The 27,139-nt window shown below is 36.1% G+C and overlaps 1 protein-coding gene across 11 annotated transcripts in view; it reads left to right on the forward strand.

Moving 5' to 3' along the window:
* Window positions 1–27,139, forward strand: part of PEX5L (peroxisomal biogenesis factor 5 like) — a 266,793-nt gene that overhangs the window by 130,916 nt on the left and 108,738 nt on the right. For 4 of the 11 annotated variants that reach the window (XM_043473660.1, XM_043473661.1, XM_043473654.1 and 1 more), the window contains 2 exons: window positions 9,762–9,866; window positions 19,575–19,686. In XM_043473660.1, the coding sequence (XP_043329595.1) occupies window positions 9,762–9,866; window positions 19,575–19,686 (217 nt within the window). Of the gene's footprint in view, window positions 1–7,414; window positions 7,481–9,761; window positions 9,867–19,574; window positions 19,687–27,139 lie in introns of all 11 variants that reach the window. The other 7 variants (XM_043473653.1, XM_043473652.1, XM_043473662.1 and 4 more) reach the window with 3 other exon arrangements.

Genomic DNA, 27,139 nt, shown 5'->3' on the forward strand with positions numbered 1-27,139 from the left:
ACTATACAGAGGAGGGAATGTGATAACTATTGCTACTTAACTCCATGGATGAATCTCACAAACACAGTGTTATATCTTTTGCTACCTCCTTCATAAGGACACTTAGACCACAGAGTCCATGAACTCAGCAGTCACAGTTCAGTTCAGTTCAGTTGCTCAGTTGTGTCCAACTCTTTGTGACCCCATGGCCTACACCATGCCAGGCCTCCCTGTCCATCACCAACTCTCGGAGCTTACTCAAACTCATGTCCATCGAGTCGGTGATGCCATCCAGCCATCCCATCCTCTGTCATCCCCTTCTCCTCTCAACTTCAATCTCCCAGCATCAGGGTCTTTTCAAATGAGTCAGTTCGTCCCATCAGGTAGCCGAAGTATTAAAGTTTCAGCTTCAGCATCAGTCCTTCCAATGAATATTCAGGACTGATTTCCTTTTGGATTCACTGGTTGAATCCCCTTGCAGTCCAAGGGACTCTCAAGAGTCTTATCCAACACCACAGTTCAAAAGCATCAATTATTCAGTGCTCAGCTTTCTTTATAGTCCAACTCTCACATCCATACATGACTAGTATTTATCAAGTACCTACCATTGCCAGGCATTGTGGAAGTGCTTTCATACATACTCTCATTTAATTCTCACAATTTTATGAAGTAGCTAGGTAGTATTTCTATCCTACTTTCAGAAGGTAAAATGAAGCCTTAGAGAGAATAATTTATAAAAGAGAGAGCTGAGATTTGAAATTTCTGCCTTCTGACTCCAGTCCCAGTATTGGTGCCAACCTCCCACATGGCCATCCTTCTTTCCCTTCCATTGACCATGGAGGCTTAGCTGGCTCTATACACTGTTAATCTCATGGCCACACAGTGACTGGGGTTCCCCACTCCAAGGTCTCTTCATACTTTCCCTAGCTCCTCTCCACAGAGTAAGAAAGACTGTTAATCCTTTTAAGGAACCAGAAGGCATTAGGGAGGAGCCAACTCACATATTGCCTATGACCCCCAGAGGACTACCAAGATAAGCAGAGATGCTACAGTCTGATCCATAGTGTGAGAACAGAAATGGTGAAAGCCTCAGCTTCTCTCTTAGAGCTGTTTCAGGTAAGTCAGGTAGATGGAGTACCTTAGCTCAGAACTTTTTGGCTAGTAGCTTGTGAATTTAACCTACTTTCTGTAATTTAGTTTTCCTAAGTTATATCAACAAAACTGGGGCATTTGGTGACTGGAGAACAAACTAGTAAAAACACTTGCACCTGCCAGAAAATGAATAAAGCTACAAAGAAGGCTACTGAATAGTCAGATTCCAAGTCCACAGCTATTATTCATAAATTAGTAATAGAATTTGCCTGAAATATTCATAAAGGGGAATTCAAGTTCACTAGTTACAAGTCCTTCTCTAGAAAGAAAATGGACAAAGTGCAATTCTACCTCATGACATCTGCATAAATTTGCTATCTCAAATTCAAAACTTTGGTAATAATACATTTACCATATGCTAATGACATCTATTTTTTAAAGGAGGTGGGATTCAATTTCTATGCTCTAAGATAACAACAGTCAACATTTAAAGGCTTCCAATTTGGTAAAGGAATGGAATTCCTTCTTTTGACTTGGGAAAAAAAAAGAAGTGTAAGTGTTAGTCACTCAGTCCTGTCCACCTCTTTGCAACCTGATGGACTATAGCCTGCCAGGCTCCTTTGTCCATGAGATTCTCCAGGCAAGGATACTTGAGTGGGTAGCCATTCTCTTCACCAGGGGATCTTCCCAACCCGGGGACTGAACCCACATCTTCTGCATTGCAGGCAGATTCTTTACTGTCTGAGCCATAGTAAATAGATTTTACTAACTAGGGGCAAGAGGTTGGGATGTGTGTATGTGCTCAGTTGTGTCCAACTCTTTGTGACCCGCCAGGCTCCTCTGTCCATAGGATTTCCCTGGCAAGAATCCTGGAGTGGGTTGCTATTTCCTCCTCCAGGGGATCTTCCTGACCCAGGGATCAAACCCTCATCTCCTGCGTCTCCTTCACCGCAGGTAGATTCTTTACTGTTGAGCCACCAGGAAAGCCCAAGAAGTTGGGGGATGCATCTAATCACTGAAAAGAAAAAGAGTTTCATAGGTAATCAGTTCAAGGGAACTGTTTCATGATCTTAACCACATATTTACCTACAGGGATTCTTATTCATTATATTTACTTTGGAAAACTTTCCAATCAAGAATAAATGGGAAAGACAAATGATAAATAAGTGTTTTGTACATGGTTCCTGCCAAGTTTCCTTCCCACTAGTCTTCCACATTCTACTATCTTGTACAGGACATCATCTTGGCTAATTACAAACACTGAGAAACCAGACCTCAATACCTCTTCCCCTAACCCCTTCCAGGTATAGGCCTTTTCTCACCTCCCCCTATGCCCTAAAACACCACGGATTCAGCAGAGTTTAAGCAGTTATCCATGCTGGTGATGTATGATTCTCATAACACCTTACTTTCTCTTAAGTGTTGGACATCCATCCATTTGTGCACATCAGGTACAAGTCTGGAGTGCTTATATTTGAAAAGAAAAAAAAATAATCTTTAGGATTTTATGTTTTCAGTCATTTTACTTAAAAATACCACCACCACCCCCTGCAAAAAAGTGCCTGTTTTGCAAATCATCTGAGGTATTTAACAATGAATTAAAAATAACAAAGGTAACCCTCTCTGGTGGCTCAGATGGTAAAGAATCTGCCTGCAATGCAGGAGACACAGGTTCGATCCCTGGGTCAGGAAGGTCCCCTAGAAAAGGGAATGGCAACCCACTCCAGTATTCTTGCCTAGAGAATTCCATGCACAGATGAGCCTGGCGGGATACAGTCCACAGGGTCACAAAGAGTCAGACCCAAATGAGCAAGCAGCACACACACATATATAACCCTCTAATTACTGTGGTGTTTTTTCGGTTACATATTCACACAATCATCAAAGTCTTCTCAAGCATAAATATATTTATATAAATATAAATTACAAATTGGGGATTTATCATACTAGAAAGGAAAACTTACCACCACATTCTACAGTTACTTCTTAATTATTAAATATGTATTATTTATGTCATCCTCAGCATAAAGCCAACAAAGTCAAAAGAAAACAATTTTTCTAGACCAGACCACTTTAGGGAGCAAAAGATGCTTGCAGATGCATAATAGAGAAGCTCAATATTAAGGTGAAATAGGTTCCAAATAATTTAGAGTGACATTAATCAGAGTAAGCCTAATAATAAAATTTCACTAATTGAGAACTGTTATAGATGATTGGGAACTAAGTGTTGTGACTTTGACCTTTTGTCAAGAAAGCTTGCTAAGCAGAGTAAATAAGCCTGGGGGTAAGGTGGGAGTGAAATGGGGAATGTTTAATCTTCTCCAGAGAACAAACAAATGGTAAATTGTGAGCAAATGGATCTTATTAATTAGATGAAAGTCTTATCTGTCCTTCAGAGCCAATTTTAAGCATCTTTACTTGGCAACACTTTATTAATTTTAATGAATTTTTATTTAGATACTTGAAACTATTTAATTTCTTTAAATGCCTAATTCAGACTGTTTATGTAATTCAAAAATCACCTTCTGTCAAATTTAGCCATATTATGTGATTTCAATATCTTAAATAATTTGAAAAGGTTTTTAATAGTTACTTGTATATACTGAGTAAACTTGAGCCTCTATCACTATACCGAATAATGCAAATATTTCAAAAGAAACAAGCACAACTTTTGCTCACACAGGTAATTTCATCGATAAAATAGTCACAGAACCTTTTTTCTCAATGAAGGATTATATAGCAAGGTGCCCGGGAGAAGCTTAATCTGCATGTACAACTCAGAAATTTTGGGTATGGGGCAATTCTGTTCCTCAAGGGACCCAAGTCCCTTTTCTAAGTGTAATTAGAAAAAATGATAAGGAGTGTTTTGGAACCAATTGGTGACTCTGGTCACTGAAGGCTGATTTGTTTTTTTAAAAAAGAGATATTGACTCGCTTCCTCAAAAGTACTCTTGGATGGTCAAGAAGACACTCTGAGGCAGGAGAGACTAAAGTCTGAGGCCTAATTTTCTGGGGAGAGACAACATTTTAAGAGTCACCATCAGTTTTACACGCCAGTGTGTTCTGCTTCAGGACTAAGTGTTCCAAGTTTTCTGAGTGTGTTTTAAGAACTACAAGATGAGAGCTACTGATTGGGCACCCATTATGATTTGTGAGTGCTTTTAGGGGAGATTCTTTGAATGCTAATAAGAATAGAAAGAGCAAGAATGGTGGTTAGGGGACCTGTCAGGGCAGGAACAGCTGTGATGGAAGTGCTGAAGGGGTGGTGGAAGCAGTCGCTGCCAAAATGGGCCACCCAGACATGGAAGAGAGAGCAGCTTCAGGGACAGCACCCTGACTGTGAGGAAGACAGTACCCCAGGGTCAACTTACATACCAGGCATGCTGAACACAATTCAGAAGGCCCAAGATACTCTTAATAACCCATAAAAATACTTTCATTTTATCTTTCTTAAAAATCAGAATCCCTCAAATGACTTTGTAATGAATTTGTAATATTAATAGCAAATCTGGTCTGGATTATGTTTTTCTTGATTCAGCTTAGTCATATATATACAACCTTCTACATTTTTTAGGGAAAAAGGGTCCCATGAAAGCAAAAGTTTGAGGACCTATAAAAGTCCTAAAGACTACCCTTAATAAAGAATCAATAATCACATTGTTTCCAGCTATAAACAAATCACTGAACCAGTGGTGAATTCATTATGATTTGTGAATTCCACATATGAGTCACAAATTAAAAAGAGAGAGAATTCTGTCCATGCTTCCCAATTATTTACATCCAGATCTGTGCTTCCTTCAGGATGTTTAAAAACAAGGATTGACCAGTTTGTTCAGATTTAGTTCTATTTGTAAATTTTAAAATTTACAAAACATTTTGTTGACAGGGGAAGAAAGAAATGAGTTAAATGTTACTGTAATAGAATGGTTTGAGCCCTACTCTATGTTGGAAGAAATCTACAGGAACACACAACTAGGAAAGGACATAATGTGGTCGGCAGAAATAGCCACTATTCAAGGAATATTGCTCTGACATTTTCCTGTGTTGAAAGAGAAGTTTGAAGAGAGCATGACACTTTCCATGACATTTACCTTCTCGAGTAAAAAAGGTTATCCTGGCTCTGCACATAAAGCAACAAGAATAGCCATCAGAAATTAGCCTTTTTGTGACCAGTTTGTACATGTAAGTCCAGGGTCTGGAGCTTATGAAATATATAATTTTTCAACATATGCAATACTGAATATCATTTCATTTCAAACAGTTGTGCTAAAATGATCCAAATGGCAGGTATTTGTTTACATATATGTTATATATGAGGAAATATATTCAATGCATTCATACTTATAAACCTGATTATAGTTTATCCTTAAAACAATGATAAAAATAATGTTTAAGTTACAAATTCCATAGTAGCAGCAACTAGAAAATTGCTGATGATATACTGAGTCACTCTGAAATTACTTTATTTCATGTGTCCAAAATAGATCTCAGGATAATTCTAGTAAATGTGGCATTTGGTGGCATTGAGTTAGCATTTAGAAAGAATTAGAGAGATGCTAAAACTTATAGATCTCTATTAAGATCTACAGAACAGAAAGAAGTATGTATACGTGAGATGCTTAGGTTGGTTTTCTATGAAAATAGTAGAAACAAACACATTTTTTAAGAAATGTGCTCATGAGTGCAGTTACGGGTGGCTGATTTTTACTGACCATTTCCGCCTCACAAAGCCAGATGGAGAGAGAACAGAGTGGTACACAAGGAAACACACAGGCTGGGCGGTGGGCCTGGGTTCCCATCCTGGATTAGCTTTCAGGCCTTGGCTAAACCACACCGTACTGTCTCTGAGCCTCAAAGCCCACAACTGTCTAGCAAAGACAATAATACCATCTACCCCACAGAGTTCTCATGAGATCAGATCAATAAAAACAGGCAAAACACCCAGCAGCGTGCTCAGCACACAGTAGCTTCTCCAAAGAGGTTAGATCCCTTCCCTGCAAGACAGACCTGGAGCCAGCACCTCATCTGAGGATACCTGATACCTTCACAGCCTGATATCCAGCCCAAGATTCTGTGACTTCCAGTGTTTTCTGGGGCTTCCCTGGTGGCTCAGATAGTAACAGAATCTGCCTGCAATGCAGGAGGCCTGGGTTCCATCTCTGGGTCAGAAGTTCCCGTGGAGAAGGGAATGGCACCCAACTCCAGTATTCTTGCCTGGAGAATTCCATCTACTCTGTTTCTTACATTCTATATTAAAAAAACAAAAGCGGGCCAAAATTGAGTTTTCATAATAAACGTTAGTGTCACTTACTGTACTCCCTGTGTTTCATTCATTTATGCCTGGTGTTATAATAGAAATTAAAAGATTATTCTCAAGAATTCTTATTTATTAGAAAAGCTACTATTTTATATATTTCATTTGTGAACAAACAAAATGATAAAAGAAACTTTAAAAAATCAAAGAATTTTCTCCAGCAAATCACACAAAATGAAAGACATTTCCCTTTATGCTGATACTGTTTTCCGAACAGTCAAAAATATCTCAAGAGATTAAATGAACAAGCGGAAAAAGGTGATTTTGAAGTATTATTTGAAAAGAAATGGGCTGAAATAATTTCTGGAGGGTGTCATGATGTGATAATCAACTTGCAAAGTCTCACTGTTCTTTTCTGCTGTGGCTAGAATGATGTTGAAGCATACTGGCTTAATGTAATCTAAATCCATTTATATGCTTGAGTGTATAGTCAGTATATATTTCCTTTATGCTTGTTGTTTCAAATAATAGATTAATATTGATCTTTTGGTGTAGTTATATTTAGAAAATTAAACTTGAAGTATGAATAATTATGTGTATTTCTTTCTTACAATGTTTTAAGTCACTGAATTTAAAAAAGAAAAGTAAAACCTGCACAGTTGTATTACTGTCAGTCCTACAGAGCTGCTGATAAGCCAAGGTGTATAGTTTCATGAATTGCAAACTCAGTTACCTGCCAGGTTCTGAACTCTAGAAGCATTATCCCAGAAGATAAATGGACAAGTCAGAAATAACACAACTTGATTTTAAGATAAAATCTTGATTTTAATTTTTAAGGTAGAGGTGGCAGTATGACCTGGGGGGATCTTGCTTTGACATGTAAGCGCATTCACATGACTTGGCAGTGGTTTTAGACACTCTGTCAGGAACTGTGGACATGTCACGTGGCCAACTTTCCCACTCTGTTCTGGGGCTGTTCCACACTTCCGCAACAGTGAAGTTCATCAGGTAATAACTCAAAAGCCAAGAGGCTGTAAAGGAAACAAAGTTGCTAGCAGGCACTAACCTGGGTGTCATGACTTTTTTCAGGTAGTAGGTGTAACCTTGAAGAAAAAGTGGCACTGTCTTCAAAAAAGTGACCTGACCCTGGCTTTGGTGGGTTTTTCTGCAAGAAATAAAAAGCACCGCATGTGTTTATTATATATCCTTTCTAGCTGACCACTGCTTTGTTCTAGAGTTCAGCATGAAAGGACTACTTTTTGTTTTGGTTTGGTTTTGTTTTAGTGAAATGGCATGTCCGTTGCTAATTCTAGCTATTATAGTTGCACATGTGAAAAATACCTATACATAGTTTACGGATTGGTAGCATTTCAAATAAATAGGATAATTGAAATACTGACCTGAAAGTTTTTGAGATGCTTATCAATTGATTTTTTTCTTAGCCCAAGGAAATAATCTGAATTATTTTTTAAATTATAACTTGTAACATTAGATATGTTTTTAAAATATATTAGGAATTTAATATAAGCATGCCACTTTGTTTATTGCTATATTATTACACTTCTTGGAGCATGGAAAGAATTCTTCACAAATGATTTTGCTCTTTTGAAAAAACACGCTGCAAAAATATGTTAAACTATATAAAGTTTGTAAATGAGTGTAGCTTATAAAGACATACTGAACTTATTGTATATAATGTTTTATCCAAGTAATTTTTACATTTTGAAAACATGTCAGATAGTTCAGCAGTGCCATGAATCATTTTCCAGAATTCAGAACTGTATGTATATTAGGAAGATGACAGTGCTTTACTAAAGGAAAAACCTGGGATCATTATGTACCCCAATTTGTTATGCAGTTAACCGTTTCCCTTTATTCTTCCAGAATTCAATTAATCTAAGCATTGTAGCCATATAAACTTTTCAGAACACTTAAATTACTGCTGTTATATCTGCTCAATAAAATCTCTTATAGTTGATATTATATTGTAGAAATAACACATTATTTTTCAATAGTGCTAGTTCTTAGGATAACAAACCAAAGAAACAAGCTTTCAGCATGGTAAAGAGATTCACACAATTTTAAATATAGTAACTAGACAAAGTTTTTCTTGGTTCTCATAAATAAAAACTGCCACACGTTACATTTTAGAAAGGCAACGCTTGAAAAAAATGGATGTTCTGCTTCCTAGAGTCAACCTACCTTCTAAATACTTAAAGCCCTGTGCAAACCAAAGATAATAATGTAAGTCTATCCTTTTTAGTTGCATAGAGACTATCAAGATTTATTAATCTTTAGAGTTAATATTGACCCTAGCTCTTAACTTCCTTTCAGACAACGGACCCTCATATGTCCATTTTTGTTTCCTTGCCTGTGGTATCTCTGTATGCTGCATCTGTATTTTACATAAATTTGCAACACAGATATTCACATTGTACCTAGTATAAGGTGGTTTTCTTCAGGGAGGCTCTGCCCACAGACTAAGGACAGTGGAAGTTTTTGTTTTTAAAGTGCTTAAAGATGATTTAATTTTTACATAGTATGAGGTGTTGCTAATTGGGTTGGGAAGGTGATATTTTGTTTTCTGGGTTTTTTTTTTTTTCTATTATGCCCTATCTACCCTCAAAAACATAATAATCTGGTAAACTAAAACCATAGAACGCCAGCATACCCCTTTACAGTCCATAATTATGTTTGTGTGAGACCAAAAATTTGTACATATCAGTATATCAGTGCCTCTATCATTAATCATCCTTTATTTACATGTGGATTTATGAGATTCTCCAATTAAAAGACATTTCTAAAATTCTATTAACATTTTTTGATCTCAAGAACATTGAGAGTTGCATTTTTTTCCATAGTACCTCCCCCAAAATAAACAAGCTGGGTGAATTTCTGTGACTTTAGGCTGCTGAAGAATTTTTAGAGGTTTTATGACACATTTATTTTTGTGCCCAATCCAATCAAAAGTGACAGACTCCAGAGACCACCCAGCAAAATTCTTCCCTGGGAGTGAGACATCTGATCCTAATCCCTATCCTAGACTTTAAACTGTCATTTAAAACACTTAGAGATTATACAGGAATAATTTTAAATGAACAAAACAGGCACTCCATAGTGTTTTAAAATCAATACTATAAAAATTGTCAAGTCATGTAAATTGCCTTAAAATATATTACACATATAAAATACTATGTTAAAATTAAATATAATATGTCAGCTGTAAAGGTGGAAAAGTAGCTAACTAAAAAGTTCACAAATAATCTTTTTTCAGATTTCATGTGTTTTCTCCTCAGCCAAAAGCCTCAAGATTCACTTGCAGCAGCCTACCTCTTCATTTATGTTGGATTGCTCTTTAAACATTAGAATATCTTGTGATAAATAATAAGTTAAACATTTCTCCTGACACAAGTCATTGTTGATTTCACTGTTATAGGGAAAAGGCTCTAGGGCGGCAGATAAGGCTGTTGCCATGGTGATGAAGGAGATACCGAGGGAGGAGTCTGCTGAAGAAAAGCCCCTCCTTACTATGACATCACAGGTGGGCAGACCCTTAGGGTTCCTGTAGGAAGCTGACATATGTTAATATATCAGATATTGTGATTTTTAACTAGAAAAAAAAAAACATTAACTCGATCCAATTTTTAAAAAAACATAGTTTCAATGAAACAATTATACAGTATAAAACGAAAACCAAAATTACTTAAATGAAAATTCCATCATTTAGTTACATATTCGTGTGTATTAATTTTCATTACTCAACTTTAGTTAAGAAAAGAAAATGTATGTGCAAGTAAAACATGTTGCTTCTTTATAAAGGAGTCTTGTTAACTTGGGAAAGTACAATTAAGATAATGGTACATTTGAACAACAACAACCAAAAAAAATTCCTATGGATAAATACAACTTATATTGCATACATATGTCAGTTTACCAGTAGAATATCTAAATTTTCTTAAATGTTAAATATATTTATGTTGTGACTATGCATACTACATATATGTCTATACATATTTATGTGGATGACTAATTTACAGGAATGAGCCAGAAGTCCCTGAGTCCCCATGCAGAAAATGGCATTTGTGACCCTTCTATTTGGTGACCTTGGCAACAAAAATATCATCTCTATTAAAAGCACATGAGGGCCATTTTCAGCATTTATTATAACAAGTATAGAAAAAGGTTTGTATTTGTATGCAAAGACATGCCGACAGTGAATCCTGTATGTCCTCAGGGACTTTTGAAACACCCTGTAAAATCCACATACATATGTATAATATACTCATCACCACTCTGTGGAACTATCAGTTTTAAATTCTTAAATGCAAAATATTTTTACTTGCATTTATCTTATAATTTAGATTAGATTGTTATATTAAACATTTCTTTTTTTTCCATAATGCAATAGTAAGTGCAGTGATTCAGTCCCAATTATATGAACATGTCTCAATTTAGAAAAATGTCCATTTAAATTCCTCATGAAAGGCATTTATATCAAAAGCTAAATTATGGCAACTTATTTTTAGAATAGCATCAGATCACATCCCCAGCTGCTGCCAACATGTGTGGTTTTATTTTATTCTAAACACTATGTTGTAAGTAATGAAAATTATAACATATTACATCAAAATGGAATAATAAAAGTTATTGAAGATTCCCAGGACTTTGGGATAATCTTATGTTGTGAGTTTTTTTTTAGTTTTTGGTTTTTGTCTTGTTTTATCCAAAAGAAGAGATACTTCTTGCCAATGACACAAGTAATTGTTGGAAAGAAATTTGCTTGATATTTACCAAGGCCTCCATTCTTTAATTAGTTTACATAGTAAAACATGTACAGTTTTACATTGATTTCCTGCCCTTTTAGAATCCATGTCCAAAATATACAGTCCACAGTTCCTCAGGTAAATGCTATGGGAGGTGAGAACTACTTGGAATTCTCGGCTAATGGTAGAGCCATATTCACCAGTAGATAAGACCTTTCCAAATTTGCAGTTGGCGTAATTGTGCTGCAACAAATATTTCAGGACATTAGAATTTAGGACAGGTTCTAGTGCCTAGTAATCCTTTTCAAATGTCCAAAATTACCTTAATAACCTAAACTAAATTTAATGCAAAATAAGAATTCGGATTTTTTCTTTTAATCAGAAAAGCAACTGTGATTATTACCATTTTCTCATATTCAGAATATTTGTGTGTACCAAGTTCCTTCTTTAATCCCTGTCTAATGTTGCATTAACTGTTTTTGAAGTAATAGTTACAATTTTACTGCATGAAGATGATCTAATGCTTTCTTTGATGCATCATATTCTTGTTGCATACTGGCTAATTTATGAATCAGCAATGAAGAGTTCTGATTCATAAAATGCAATGCACCTATTGTGTTGATAATTTTGTGAAATTAATCCTGTGACAGCTGTGATACAATTATTTCCCAGTCAAATGCGGTTTTATTAGTTGATATACTTTTTCCACCACACACAAGTGGCTTCTTCCCTGCTATGCACCAGTGGCATGCACAAGCCAAAAAGCAGCAGAATGATCTGAAAAAGTGAGTACCTCTCATGGCAACCACAGCATCCAATCTGTGTACCATACCACATTCTTACTCGTTCTCTCGTGTGAATGTATTAGTGTCTTGACACATGTCTGTCCCGTGTCTCCTGTAGACCTCCTATGACATAGTGCTACATACTGCGGGACACACTGACTCATCCTCATCACTGGTGCTCATTCACAGATTCCAGAAATGTCAGAAGCTAATTGCTGCTGTCTCAATAATGTCTTCAGGACAATCATAATTGATAAAATACAGAATGAGTCTTTGAAACACTGAGTGCCTAACTAGTTTAGTAACTGTTCATTCCATAGATTGGTAAGTGTAGTTTATATTGAAGCACTTTTTTATTATGTGATTCTTAGGATTACTTTTAGAGAGATTTAGCCAGGCATATTCCAGTCAAGTCATCTATAGTACACTGAACAAATTGAACAAAACAGAAGAGTTGGCCAGGTGACCTGAACTCAGAAATTGTCTGACCCCTGAGAATTGCTCTTTTTGTTTCATTTTATTAGTAATTCTTTGCAAATAATATGTCAAGATCTTCATAGAAGCTTAAGTTCCTTCTGTCCTAGACTAACACTTTAAATCAAACAGTATGGAAACAAATGTGTATTAATGAGAGATTTGAAGGAAAAAATATGTGAACCATCAATTCTTGGAGGAAATAAAGTTCAGGAAATAAAGACTCGTGCTAGTCAATACAGTAGCCACTAGCCCACACATGGTTGTGGATTCCCCGAATTGAGATATGCTATAAGTATAAAATACATACCAGATTTTGAGGATTTAGTCCAAAGAAAAATAATGTAAACTATCATATTAAGGCTTCCCTGATGGCTCAGATGGTAAAGAATCCACTTGCAATACAGGAGACCTGGGTTCAATCCCTGGGTTGGGAAGATCCCCTGGAGGAAGGCATGGCAATCCACTCCGGTATTCTTGCCTGGAGAATCCCCATGGACAGAGGTGCCTGGCGGGCTATAGTCCATGGGGTTGCAAAGAGTCAGAGATGACTGAGCAACTAAGCACATCGCATGAATAATTTTTACGTTGATCACATGCTGACATGATAATATTTTGGATATACAGGGGTAAATAAAATGTTATTAAAATTATTACACCTGCTTCTTTTTACTGTTTTTAAGTTGGCTACTAGAAAATTTTAAATTACCAGGCTCTCATTATATTTCCATCAAACAGTAGTACTCCAGACTATAACAGAGTAAATAAATCCAGTTTCAGTCTAGATGGGAGAACTATGTACCAGAGGATTGAGTATATCATAGAAAAATTTTTATTCTTCTTTATGAGAACGAAATGGCTTTAGGGAATACTTTTCTCTCATAAGGAGCCTTCGAGATTTTCATTTTAACCACCTGCCCTGGTATTGAATACTTTTGTTAGCAAGATACAGCCAATTCATGTTCTGCCGTGTCTCAAAACTATGTGTTGCAGACCTCTTTGGGTCAAGGGATTTTTTTTTTTAACTCAGCCTTTGTTTTCCTATCTGTCCCCACTTCAATATTGATTTAATTTTGTGTCTGATAGGGTAATGTCCTTAATTGGAAAAATACTCACAAGATTGCTAAATACAGCCTTGTTTGGATTTTCTATTACTAACTTGAAACAGTTTCTTTAATTATATTCTCTGTCCTTCTTTGATAGTAGTATTACCCAAATTATAAACAGTAATTGTTCATTTCCCCATGAATAGATTCACATTTTACAAGGCTCTAACTATCCTGGCAGGAAAATATTTGTAGTCAATTGGTTGGCATTTAGAGCAAGTCAAACAGTTGAAAATTATCACATGACTATCCTTTACAGGCAGATTCCACTGGGACCCATTATAGAACAAGAGATGGGGCAGGGCCATTAGTACTGTTAGCTCATAAATTAATTCCATCAGGTGGCAGAGTTACTGTCACAAAGCCTTCAAAGGCTGAATACTTACAGGGTGCATAGTAATGATTTAGTTGTTTTGTCTTTTCAATGGATTGAGTCAATTTAGTTTTAATATGAGACTATTTTGATGGGCTTTGCACACATTTCTAATCTTGGATAGGATTAATAAAGCCATACACAATTTAATTACAAAATTATGAACAAAATCTACTTAACAAATTACATATACTTTTAATTAAGAGAGTACAAATAATAAAGGAATTTTCAAAATGTACAAAGATGTAGCTATTGAAAACATATTTGTGTTTTTACTTATCTAAAAACAAAGCAATCTTAATTTTTTCTATTATTTAAATAAGGTTAAAAAGACTGGTATATTTTTACAAATTTTTAATCAACATTATAAATATGAAATATTTGTTAGCTGTTCTTTATTAGCTTCAATGTTTTAACTTAAAATTATTCTTTAAGTACTAAAATGTTTTTAAAAACAGAATATTTTACTTTAAAACAAGAGATTATCAATCTAAAGTATAAAATTGTAGAAAAATGAATCCTTTACCGATCTTGTTTTGTTGCCTAAAATGTATTTGAATTAGGAGTTAATTCTTAGTAACATAAGCTATCACAAACTTCAGCTCTATATTTTTTAATGAAACACCTAAGATAAATAAACTAGACTTAAGTCACAAAATAAGCTATCTTTAATGCACTGGAGCTTAAGTAACAGGCAGTATTTAAAAACAAAATACTCTCCTTAGATCAGATAATAATTTAATTTTAATTTAATTTTTAACATTTATATTAAGGAAATTCAAGTTGAACTAAGGCAAATGCATTTTTAGACAAAGTTTTAAAACAGACAATGATTCATTAAAGCTGGGTAATAGTGTCTGCAATTTGCTCAACACTGAACACAGTATTGATATAAAATAAGAACCAATTTGGTCCTGAGTGGCTACTATTAGTCACATTAACTGACTGGTCTGACTGAGTCATAAGTAAGTTGAAGGCATTTGACTGAATATGTCATTTACAACCTATGACTACAAGTAAGGTGTAGAAGTTCAATAGGCTTTTGAATTCTGAGTGACAAGAAGCTCCTACAGGCAAGTTCTCACCTGTCTTCTTACTTCTGTTTCCATGTCCATTGATTATGTAAGAGTTTTCCCTCAAAATCTCCAAATTTATATCTCTGATTTAAAATCCCTGAGTGAGCTAGTGGTGTTATTTCTTGAAGTGTCACCGGCTTCACATTTGCATTGGTCCATGTCCTTCTTCCAAAGACGCAATGAGGCAGGTCCATGCCTTTATTTCAGTTTTTCTCATTAAGAATTCACTCTGCATTTTAGACTTACTGGTAGAAGCCTTGCATTTGGAAATGTTCCTTTATGTACTTCTAGGTTTCCCTGCATTTTAGTGATGTGACAGTGGAGAAAAATGGACTCAGATTTGTGGCTTAAAATTTGCCAGGAATTTAGTAAACATTTCTAAGGACCACTGGCCTCTCTCTGAGTTGATCAAGCCCAGTACAAAACTGAGAAAGCCCATGTGATCATTCTTTTGTACAAGTCACCATTCAGTTGGACTGTATAAAATCAGTCAACATTTATTAAATTTCTAAATGAAACACAAAAATTAATTGGATAAGGTCTCTACCTTTGAAGAGACTATAGTATAGAGGGAGGAAAACAGATAGAAGCAAGGTTAAGAAAACTAGCTAAAGTGTGGGAACATGGAGATGCTGTAAAAATGCACTCACTACTTAGCACTGAAAAAGGTTATCAGACAATGTGTCAATAGACTGGAGTCCTAAAAGAGAAATAAGATTCTATCACCATTAGAAAGGCATTTGAAGTAATCTAAATATTGAGAAGAGGACAAAGAAGGATAATAAAGGAAAATTTTAAATGTAAATTTGAGACAAAGGTCTTTAGCAACTAATGAAGTGGGTCATTTTAACTCAGTTTTGATCTGATTGAATCCAAATTGAATCACTCCAACTCAGTATTTAAAAAAAAAAAAAAAAAAAAACAGAACCCTTTTGACTCACCTTTTATTATTTTATAAAATCAGTATACTCTGTGCCAAAAGGATGAAATGAGGTAAGTTCATAAAGTATTTTCAAACTGAAGGAAGTAATTCTAAGAGAAAGTCAATAACCTATATCCTACCAATGAATAGAGACAGAATAAATGGTATACTATTTGGAAGTAAAGTTTAGGGGAACTATTTGAGGGGTTCAGTTCATTTACAATATTCCTTTAGGGCCTAAAAGGTTAGCTTACTCTCAAGTCACCACAGGAAAGCCATAAATTTTTTTGAAAATCAGGAGAGGGGCATGTGAAAAGTCATTCTTATCTATACAAATAAAAATAAAATGGGGCTAAATATGGATAAAATAATGATTTTTAAATTCATCCAACTGGAGATACAGTTCAGAACAGGACTTTTTTAGAGAGATTTTTATTTGATAGCCATTGATTGAGCTCCTTCTATATAAAGACATTCTGTTCAAAGTTGTGAAGGATATAAATATGAGAGACATAGCCTCTGACCTCAGAACTGATAAGAAAAGGTGTTTTTCATGATATCTCCTGTTTCATCTTCCATATCTCAATCAGAACCAAAAAACTTTCAGCTCCCAAATTACCTTTCCATGCGATCTGAAATTGGGCCCTTCATCCTCTTCACCCCTGAGCCCTACCTCAATCCCCTACTCCAAGCTCAGCATTTCCTGACAGCTAAACTGTGCTCTAGCTTGAAAAGCAGACTCAGAAAGTCATGTGAAGTTTCCTCCTTGATATGTATCTGTGGAAGGAAGTCACAGGAAGAGCTCAATTATGAGAATGGGACAGATGTAACAACTCCAGTCCAGGGGTGAAATATGGTCATAAATAAGACAGTAGATATGAAAAAGACCTTATAAGGAAAAGCCACACCTTAATCTCGAGCTGTCTAGGGTCTCTCTGAACAACCTTCTTTTTGGTGTTCTTCCTAGGCTGAAAAAATCTGAGTGCTAGAAGTTCTTTTTCTAGACAATAAGCCTGAAGTTTAAATAAGAAGAGAGACTCAATAAATAAAATACTATTACCTCTGATAAAGCAGATGCCTAAAAATATAGGTCTTTTGATTAATTGTCCTTTCCTTTATTTTTCCATTTAGATATTTATGTGGAAAGGTCTTACTTTCTAGAATACTTATATCAAATTTAGACTGTAATTTTTCAGTGTTTACAACTAAAAGTATCTACAGAAATCTAATACCCTGGTCTTCTGAAACTATAGATGATCTAGGTCCATTCCACATGTCTACTCACAAAACTGTGATTTGGAAAAAGTCCTTTTATTTACAAAGGAATTTAACTGTATCCAAAGTAAAGAAAAAGTATAAGGAGGGTTTTGTGCAAATATAAACCATATGTATCTTTACATAATAATTGATATTTCTCAAAACCATGACTAAGAGAATAAATTTTTTTAGTTATCTATCAACAGTCAGACTTCTTCAGAGAAATAATGGCTAACAAAGAGAGTTATGACATCACAATACACATTTATACATATTTTAAAGTCAAAGTTGTATTGAGTTTTTACACGTTTTCACTTTAACTTAGGTTAATAAGACCTAGTGATCAGAATGCACAACATAATAAATGTAAGCCTGTTACAATTAATTTTATGAGTATAACACGGGGTCATATTTGATGGTGACCTTCATCTTCCATGATGTTTGTAGCACAGCAGAATCCAGCTGTCACTTGACAGCCATGAGAATGACACAGCCTAGAGGTAGGCATTGTTGCAACATCAGAACCACATCACTATGGTGAAATCCCACTAGATGGGTTCATTACACTAAGTACATAGAGTTAAAAGGGCAAGTTCTACCAAGAAATATACATTAATATGTGGTTCTTTAAGAAATTGTGTTAACACAGTTTTTACATGAACTACTTATAAATGAAAAACAGATCCTGGAAAATTAATCACACTTTCAGAAGAGCTGCCATGAACCATGGCATTTACAAAAATTCTAATATATTTTATCCCAGAAATATGAAAGACCCATAGTCCCTCAACATTAAAAAAAATTTTTCATTTAAATAGGATGGGTGATATCTAAGAATGTTCAGATTCAGCAGACAAAATGCAAAGAAGCTCAGGAGTTTCATTCATGGATTAAAGGAGCATTCCCCAGAAAGGTTACTACCAACACAGACCTCAGATAATTGACAGAAATCTGTAAGTCTTTATACACATCCCCTAGAGGAGGAAATGGCAAGCCACTCTAGTATTCTTCCCTGGAGAATCCCATGGACAGGGAAGCCTCACAGGCTACAGTCCATGGGGTCGCAAAAGAGTCAGACATGACTTAGTGACTAACCCATCACATACAAAGTAATATTAAAACTTATAATAATTAAAAAATTTTCTATCTCTGTAACTTTAACACCAAAAGAAAATGAGCACTTAATTCTTAGCCCTGGATAAAATGTACAAATTAACATGTATGAAAATTAAAATGCCAACACTATGTCAAAATTTAGACTGTAGTGAAGATCTGAGATTTATCTATGCCAACAGCATGAATGTGTAAAATTACTAAAGGTGCCTCTTGGTTTTCATCCCCAAATGTTTCCATATTCCTCCTCCTCCAATGATAAAATTGCATTTTTCTTCCTATATTTACCATTATTTAAGTCTCTTGTCATTGTCCATAAGCTCTAAGCTATAATACCACTAACACTGCCAGAGAAATAATGAAGTGAAAGTGAGTCATAGAACATAGTTTGATTTGGCAATACTTCAAAACAGTTCATTTGTTATTTTATGTGTCTCCTAAAATACAGCCTTGCAAATAAGCTTTTCAAAAATCTAGAGATTTTTTGGCACATCTTTTTCTTATAACAAGTAGAAAACTAGATGACTATGCCCATTTTAGGAAAGGCCAAGATAGAAACTCCCAGAAAACTAGGACGGTTCATTTAGGGGCTAACCACTTGTGTATCTTACGTGTAATTTTTCCCTTAACCATACAGAACTTAAGAATGTTTGGATTCAAAGAAGTGCAGAATAATTGGAAGTAAATAGTTTGCTGCCACTGATATGAGACCTAATAAATACCAAACTGAAAGATTTCTTAACTTAGAGAATAAGCCAACTGAACTGAATTGACAGAAATCTACTTTACATGCAGATTTTCACAAATATATATATATATATTTGGTATATATATCAAGTTAACATAGCAATATTTTCTACTCTCTCAAAGTATTTGCATAAAAGAATTCCAAGGAAATGTAAAGGAGGTTGTATATTTTTAGGTGATTTGAGCTTTTTAAGAGAGGGAGAAAAAGAGCATTTATTCCACACATGCGGATCTCTGCGCGTGTGCGTGTGTGCACTTACAGACTGACAGACCTGTCCTAACCAGAATGTGTCACCTCAGGGTCTGAAGCCACTGTTCCAGGTCTCAGTAAGAGCTTTTTGGCTTCACATTCTACATAGTGAAATTAGAGAATAATTCTGAAACCATTCTAGGAGGAGAAAAAAAGCTTGAGCTTTAAAAATTAAAGTTGGCTGCATCAAAAATATGACAGTGCTAAAAGGCTTATTCCCCATTCCTTGACTTTTTTTTTTCCCTTTCTTGCCCCTACCCATTATTTATTGATTTATTTTTTGGTAGGCTTGCTATTCCTATTTTGTTGCAAGGCTGCATTTTAATTCATCTGATTCTGAACTTTGACAAAGCCCTTTGACATCTGTGTTCATTTGTTCTCAGCTGGTGAATGAACAGCAAGAAAGCAGACCCCTCCTGAGTCCCTCCATCGATGACTTTCTCTGTGAAACCAAATCGGAGGCAATAGCAAGGCCAGTAACGTCCAACACAGCCGGTAATTCTTTCACTTTTAACTTACCCTCAAGTAGTTAATTTTCACAGTAGAAAAATGCACATTTCTTTCCACAATGCACTTTAAGTGGAGAATAATGTTTGCAACCAAATGAAACTTTATTTCAACATAAACCAGTTAATCACTTTTGTTTATGTAAGGAACTCCAATGGATATTATTCAACCAATTTTGCTGAACATTAGAGTACCACTATTGGCAATGAATCATTTTTCAGTGCCAGTTTTCATATTTACATCGTTGCATTTCAAGTCACATCATATAGGAAATCTTTAAAACAAAAGTGTTTCTTTCAGAGTAAGGTTTTTTCAAGTGCTGGATGGAAATATTTTGAGAAATATATATTTTTTAGAAATATATGAGAAAGTCTAATAAAATAAAAATATAGGCAGCCCTTTCAAGTGGGTTGAAATGACAATTAAAATGTCCTAGAGACCTGGTATATTATTGAGACAATTTCATTTGTTGTCATATAAGTGGGTTATTTGTAAGATGTGACCAATAATTACCTTCTTACGAGAATTTATTTGAACACTGTTCTGGAATTAAATGTATTCAAACTAAACTATCTGTATAGGGACTAATAAGTAGTCATCCAGTGAGTGAATACAGGATACCAGTGTATCAATCATACCTTCTCCAGCATCCTCTGCACTTAACAATTCTCACTGATGTGAAAACTAAGTCACTTAAGTTCTGTTCACTTTGAGGCCACAACAAATTGGACTCAAAAACTGCTTTTCACCTTCTGGTTCAGTGGCAGCCTTTCTGCCTTGATTTCATTCAATCATCATTCACATTCAAAGGCATGTTGTTCAAATAAGGATAAAAGAATGATGTCCAGAATCAAAGAAGAAAGGTTACTTTGGATTGCAGGAGAGAATTTAAAGGGGAAAGGAGACGATAATTACAGACTGTCTTGTTTAAAGTTTCATTTCCCCATCATGTCCTCAGCTGGCTGCTTCCTGGCATAGTTTTATTATACTTTTAAGTAAGTGAGGAAAATCACAGATGAAGGAAATTGTGGTTTTTAAGAAATGCTAAAAATTACAACAATAAGAGTAACTAAAACAAGACAGCGGAACTTTCTGTGGGAGTGTAGCCTACGGTCTCTGGAGTTAAACTTTGTGATTTCCACCCGAGCTCTGCCACTTAACAGCTCTCTGTCCTTGGGCAAGTTGCATAACTAAGTCTGTTTCCTCATCTGTCTAATAATAGTAAGATCTATATCTCATAGGTTACTTGGAAAGATTAAATGAAGCAATCTATGCAAGTGCTAACACCATGTAAGCTCTAACAGATGTTACCATCACTGTGAGATATCGGGTGAAAACAGTACACCAACACTTCCCTTTACAAATGCAGTAACTTTCTTTATATTACACCAAAGCAATCATTTTCTAAATTCAACTATCACTTTGCGTAGTCAAGCAAATAAAATCGTACTTGGTACATTTTAGGCAGGACAAGTTCAGATCCTATCAGATCAGCTTAATCCTCCTTTTGTGTGAAACTGGAGCTCACCACCCCAAAACTGAGCTAACCCCCAGAAAAAATACAGAGAAGCCTGTGTCTCTAATTGCAAGAAAATCCATGAGAATGGATACACTGAGAAATTCCTGCTGTTCTAGGAAAAAGCTACAAAGCATAATTCTCAGATGTTGATTCCAGTACCCTCTGCCTCTCCCCATGATGAAAGAACTAAGTCACAAAGGAAGGACTCACCAGAGAGAACAACATACTTTCCAACTCAAAAGCTGCCTTTCACCTTGATTTTTCTGACATATAACAGAGAGACCTGTGAGATACTGGAGGAAAAAAATCAAAAGCATGTGTAACCTCTTGCGCTCCCAGTACCTATAGTATTACCTTCTGTATCAGTTTCCTAGGACCGCAATGACAAAATACCACAAAATGAGTGGATTAAACAACAGAGATTTGTTGTCTCACAATTCTAGAGGAAGTTAGCAGGACCATGCTCCCTCTGAAGGTACTTGGGAAGGATCTGCTCTCGGCCTCTCTCCTGGCTTCTGGTAGCTCTTTAGTTTGTGGCAGCATAACTCTAATCTTGACATGACATGTGTGCACATCCCCCCAGTATGAATGTCAGTCTCTGTGTCCAAATTTCCTCTCTTTATTAGTGAAAGTCACTCAGTCATGTCCAACTCTTTGCGACCCCATGGACTTTACAGTCCATGGAATTCTCCAGGCCAGAATACTGGAGTAGGTAGCCGTTCCCTTCTCCAGCAGATCTTCCCGACCCAGGAATTGAACCAGGGTCTTCTGCATTGCAGGCAGATTCTTTACCAGCTGAGCTATCAGGGAAGCCCTCTCTTTATTAGGGACCCACCCTCCTCCAATCTGACTCAACTAATTACACCTCCAATGGTCCTATTTCCAAATAAAGTTACATTCTGAGGTACTGGGGGTGAAAACTTCAACATATGAGTTTTGGGGGGACAAGATTTGATCCATCACACCCTCCAAAATAAGAGGTTCGGAAATGTATGTTGAGACTGTAGGTTTTTCATTTCTCAGCCTTAGCACTGTGTGCATCTGGGTCACACAGATTTTTATCCTTAAGGAAGACTCTCATTTGAGAGTATGTTTTTTAATCTTAAAAATATATTTCAAGGCAGAAACCCTATATTTTTGTCAGTCCCTAAGGATTATAGTTCTTTTTTAAATTATTACAAACCTGCAGTGTATATCTCAATATGCAACACAATTCACATTATTATACATTTTTTAAAAAGGAAAAGTTTTAGCATACAAGCACCTTGGAAAGAATTCTAATGTGGTATGATAATTTTATAGCTAAAGTTTCCGGGCAAAAGTTACAATTATCACTTTCTGTCCAAATTTTTAATAGTCATTTTAAATGGAACATCATCATTTTATAGAATAGTATGAAATTACATTGCAAAATCAGGACAGACAGTGAACATTGTCTATCACATCCCAAACATTATGTATGTATTTACATTTAACAAATGGATAGTAGACAATCTTGTAGTAAAATATGGGAGAAACCTGCTGCAAGTTGTATTAAGTCAATCAAATAGAAATTTGAAGAACCATATTAAGAAGAACTGTATTAAGATGAGAGGTTTTATTCTTGACATTTTCTTCCAGTGAAAAAATAAATCCAGTGCACCACCATCTTGACAACTCCTTAAACATATAAGGAATGTAGTTCTTATATAAAATAACGCAGAGTAAACAATATAGGAATTACCTCTTCCAAAGGTCGGTCAAATGACAGGTTTTTTTTCTCTCTGACCCTAAAAGAACACATCAATCTTCTACCTCATAAAAGTTATAGATAATAATTTTGTTCCTGTGTATTTCATTTTTGTTTTTACTTTCTGATTATTTCTATATTAGGATTAACTTCTGTCATCCAATGGTGATAACTTCAAGTTGATCAAATAAGGACATTTTCTATTCCATTTGGGGGCCATTAACTTCCTCAATTGTCTTTTACTCATTTGTAATCTAGATAGACAGCTAATTCCTTGGCCCTCTCAAACTGTATCCTTAAATAGTAGGTTCGGTTCAGTTCAGTTCAGTCGCTCAGTTGTGTCCGACTCTCTGTGACCCCATGGACTACAGCACACCAGGCTTCCCTGTCCATCACCAACTCCCGGAGCTTACTCAAACTCATGTCCATTGCATCGGTGATGCCATCCAACTATCTCATCCTCATCATCCCCTTGTCCTCCCAACTTCAATCTTTCCCAGCATCAGGGTCTTTTCAAATGAGCCAGTTCTTCACATCAGGTGGCCAAAGTATTGAAGTTTCAGCTTCAACATTAGTCCTTCCAATGAATATTCAGGACTGATTTCCTGTAGGATTGACTGGTTGGATCTCCTTGCAGTCCAAGGGACTCTTAAGATTCTTCTCCAACACCACAGTTCAAAAGCAACAATTCTTTGGTGCTCAGCTTTCTTTATAGTCCAGCTCTCACATCCATACATGACCATTGGAACAACCATAGCTTTGACTAGACAGGCCTTTGTTGGTAAAGTAATATCTCTGCTTTTTAATATGCTGTCTAGATTGGTCATAGCTTTTCTACCAAGGAGCAAGCATCTTTTAATTTCACAGCAGCAGTCACCATCTGCAGTGATTTTGGAGTCCAAGAAAATAAAGTCTCTCACTGTTTCCACTGTTTCCCCATCTATGTGCCATGAAGTGATGGGACCAAATGCCATGATCTTAGTTTTCTGAATGTTGAGCGTTAAGCCAACCTGGGGGCTTCCCTTGTGGCTCAGCTGGTAAATGGTAGGTAGGCCATGATTACTAATATTCTTGATTTTTAAATGGCAAATAAATACTTATTATACACCAATGCATATATCAGATGCTCTGAAAGTGACTGGAAAACAGATATTTTTAAGATGATAATTATATTCTAGGACATGTAATTACTATAAAACTTGAAAATAATTTCTTATCCTGTAATCTCCCAAAAAATCTTATATGTGTCAAAGTACAGGAAAAGCTCTTCTCTAAAGAGCAAGAAGAGCAGGGTCCTTTGTTTGCATTTATCAATCTACATAGCCTGAAAAAATTATCTACAATATTGAGCTATTATATGGACAGTTATATATATTTCTTCTATAGAAGAAATAATTTTCATAGTTTAAAACCTAATATTACTCCTTGGTAAGGGACCTGTATATCTATCAAAGAGTAGATCACTATATATACAGGAAAAAATATCCTTAACAAAGTTCACAATGCCATCACAGCCACCTAATTAAATATCTTAATTGCAAAATTAGTGTAATTTTTCCAAATACATTTCTTTAAACTATTTATTTAATTTGGCTGCACTGGGTTTTAGTTGCAGCATGCAGGATCTAGCTCCCCACACCCCTTGTATTAGGAGCACAGAGTCTTAACCAGTGGACTACCAGGGAAGTCTCCCACACACACATATATAAAGCCCAAATAGCTGTGAACCCAACGGCAAGCCTCTTTACAGAATTTAAAAATTTGGGAAGTAGCTTTAATTATGTATTCCAATAAAAAGGCAAGAGTTGGTTGATTATTTAAGTCCAATTTATCTATTTGACATCACTAGCAAAATCCTTCCTAAAGGAGTCTGTTTTGTCAGCATTATGTTAAGTAACCCCATGTTTTCTAAAATGCCAGAGTAACTTACAGATCAGGACAGAAAACCCTTCAGCTCCTTGTGGCACATTCTATGACTGCCCCAATCAAGGCTGTCCACAGTCTGTCCTCTCTGACCACTCCCTGTAGGTTTATTCCTTCAGAGAAAGTCACTAAAAATCTAGGCTCATTATACAGTAGTGGTGTTAATACCCTTGGACTTCCCATTAAAGTATCAAATCAGTGCTTCATAATAGGTGCTATTTTGCCCAAACTGTTCTAAGCAGCGTCACCTCCCAGGGCCCAAGTAATCTTGTATTCATAAACATCTTCAGTGCCCTGTAGGAGCCTTCCAGTTCAATAGGTTGTGATTTTCAATCAAGTGTCCTTGAGATAAATGGAAACAAAACTTGTATAATATATTACATCTTCTAACTTCAGGAAATTCCACCCAATGGAATTAAGTTATCCAACAAAAAAAGTTTTTGAGATTGCCAACTATTTATGCCCTCAGACTACCCAAACTGGCAAATAATTGGTATCTAAATAAAAACTAATCAAAGCCACATCAATGGAGTCAGCACATTGTCTCCAAGTTCATATAAAGTCTAGAGAGTGGTGAAGAGCATGGGCTTGGGGATGATAGAACTGTGTTTGAATCCTCTATGGACACTGATCTACCAGCTGTATTAGTTTCCTATTGTTGCTGTAACAAATTGCTACAAACTCAGTGGCTTAAAACAATGCAAATTTATTATCCTGTAATTCTGGAAATCAGCTATCCTAAAATCAATGTATCAGGAGGGCTCTATTCTTTCTGGAGGCTCTAAAGGAGAATTCATTCCCTTGCCTTTTCCAGCTTCTAGATGGTACCTCGAATTCGTTGGCCTGTGGCCCCATATTCCATCTCCGAAGTCAACAGCATAGCATCTTCAAGTCACTTTCTGTTTCCTTCTCTCTCTACCCGCCCCCCACCACCATCTCTTAGTGTCCACCTCTCTTCCTCTCCCTCTCCCTCTGTCTCCTCCTGTCTCTCTCTCTCCTCCTGTCTCCCTCTATCCCTCTCTTTCTCCCCCCATCTCTCACTCTCTCTCTCCCTATCTCTCACTGTCTCTCTCCATCACTCTCTCTCTCCCCCTCTCTCTGTCTCTCTCACACACACACACACACACACACACACAATTTCACTTCCACTATATATCAAGTGATTATTTTAATTTAAACACACATTCTGGAACACAAACCTTCATGTGCCCAAGAGAATCTTTAAAATCAGATTGAGAAAATCAGTAGAGCAGACACCCCCTTCCATGCCAAGGTATGCTATGTATGAAGCGCATATGGCACAGTGACATCTGACACCCTTTATTTTTGTCTTAACTAAAGTACACACCACACACATACACACACACACACACACACTCACACGCTAAAATGAGATTTGTCTTTCTTCAGAAAGTGAAAGGCTGTACACATCCTTCTATGGTTTTGAAATTGTGTTCCTCAGGGACACTCTCAGCTTCGAGCTTGCCATTCAACCTCCAAGGCAGCCCCTTCATCAACTGAGGAACAAATAAGGCCTTTTGTGTGTGCCTAGCAGTTGTTTCACATTTGCTTGGAAAAGAACAAAGAAAAAGAGACCTCAGAACAAACACAGGAAGTGCTGAGGACAGCTTGGAGGGGAAAAGAACGTTACTGAGCCAAGTTTGAATTCGCAATTCAGTCTTTGAGTAATTCATTTATTCTGAATGGTGAGAAACAGATATAGAGTTAAATTAATACTCATCAGTTATTATTCTGTAACAAATGTACTTCCTATCTACAAGCAGACAAGTCCTATATAATTTTCTTCTAAAAGAAGTGTAGGAGAAAGTGACTAATTCTTGTTTGTGCAATTAGTAAAAAGGCATATATGGCATTTCAGAGACTGTTATTCACTTCCTTCCTTCTGTTATAAGGAAACCACAGTGGGCCTAGAATCCCCGCCAACATTAACAGTGGCCTAGAATTTTCTATTTAAACATTCGAAAGATATGAAATGTATGGCAGCCGAGCCTACCCTGGCTGCTTGCCGTGCCTAACTTTTAGACACCGAGCCAGCCAGAACACTCCTCCACGGCTCAGAGCATCTTACTCTGGAAAGAGACTCCTATCTCAGGAAGACTGGGACAAGATAAGCTCACATGAGATGACACTTTCAGGCCATTTTATGATAAATTTACTTCATAGCATCTTCTGTAGAGCCAATAGCCTGTCTCATCTGCCATTTTATTCCCAGGGCTGTTTTCCTGTTTCTGTCAGTGTGTGGATATGAC

The sequence above is a fragment of the Cervus canadensis genome, chromosome 7 (assembly GCF_019320065.1).
Source record: "Cervus canadensis isolate Bull #8, Minnesota chromosome 7, ASM1932006v1, whole genome shotgun sequence".
Taxonomy (NCBI): domain Eukaryota; kingdom Metazoa; phylum Chordata; class Mammalia; order Artiodactyla; family Cervidae; genus Cervus; species Cervus canadensis.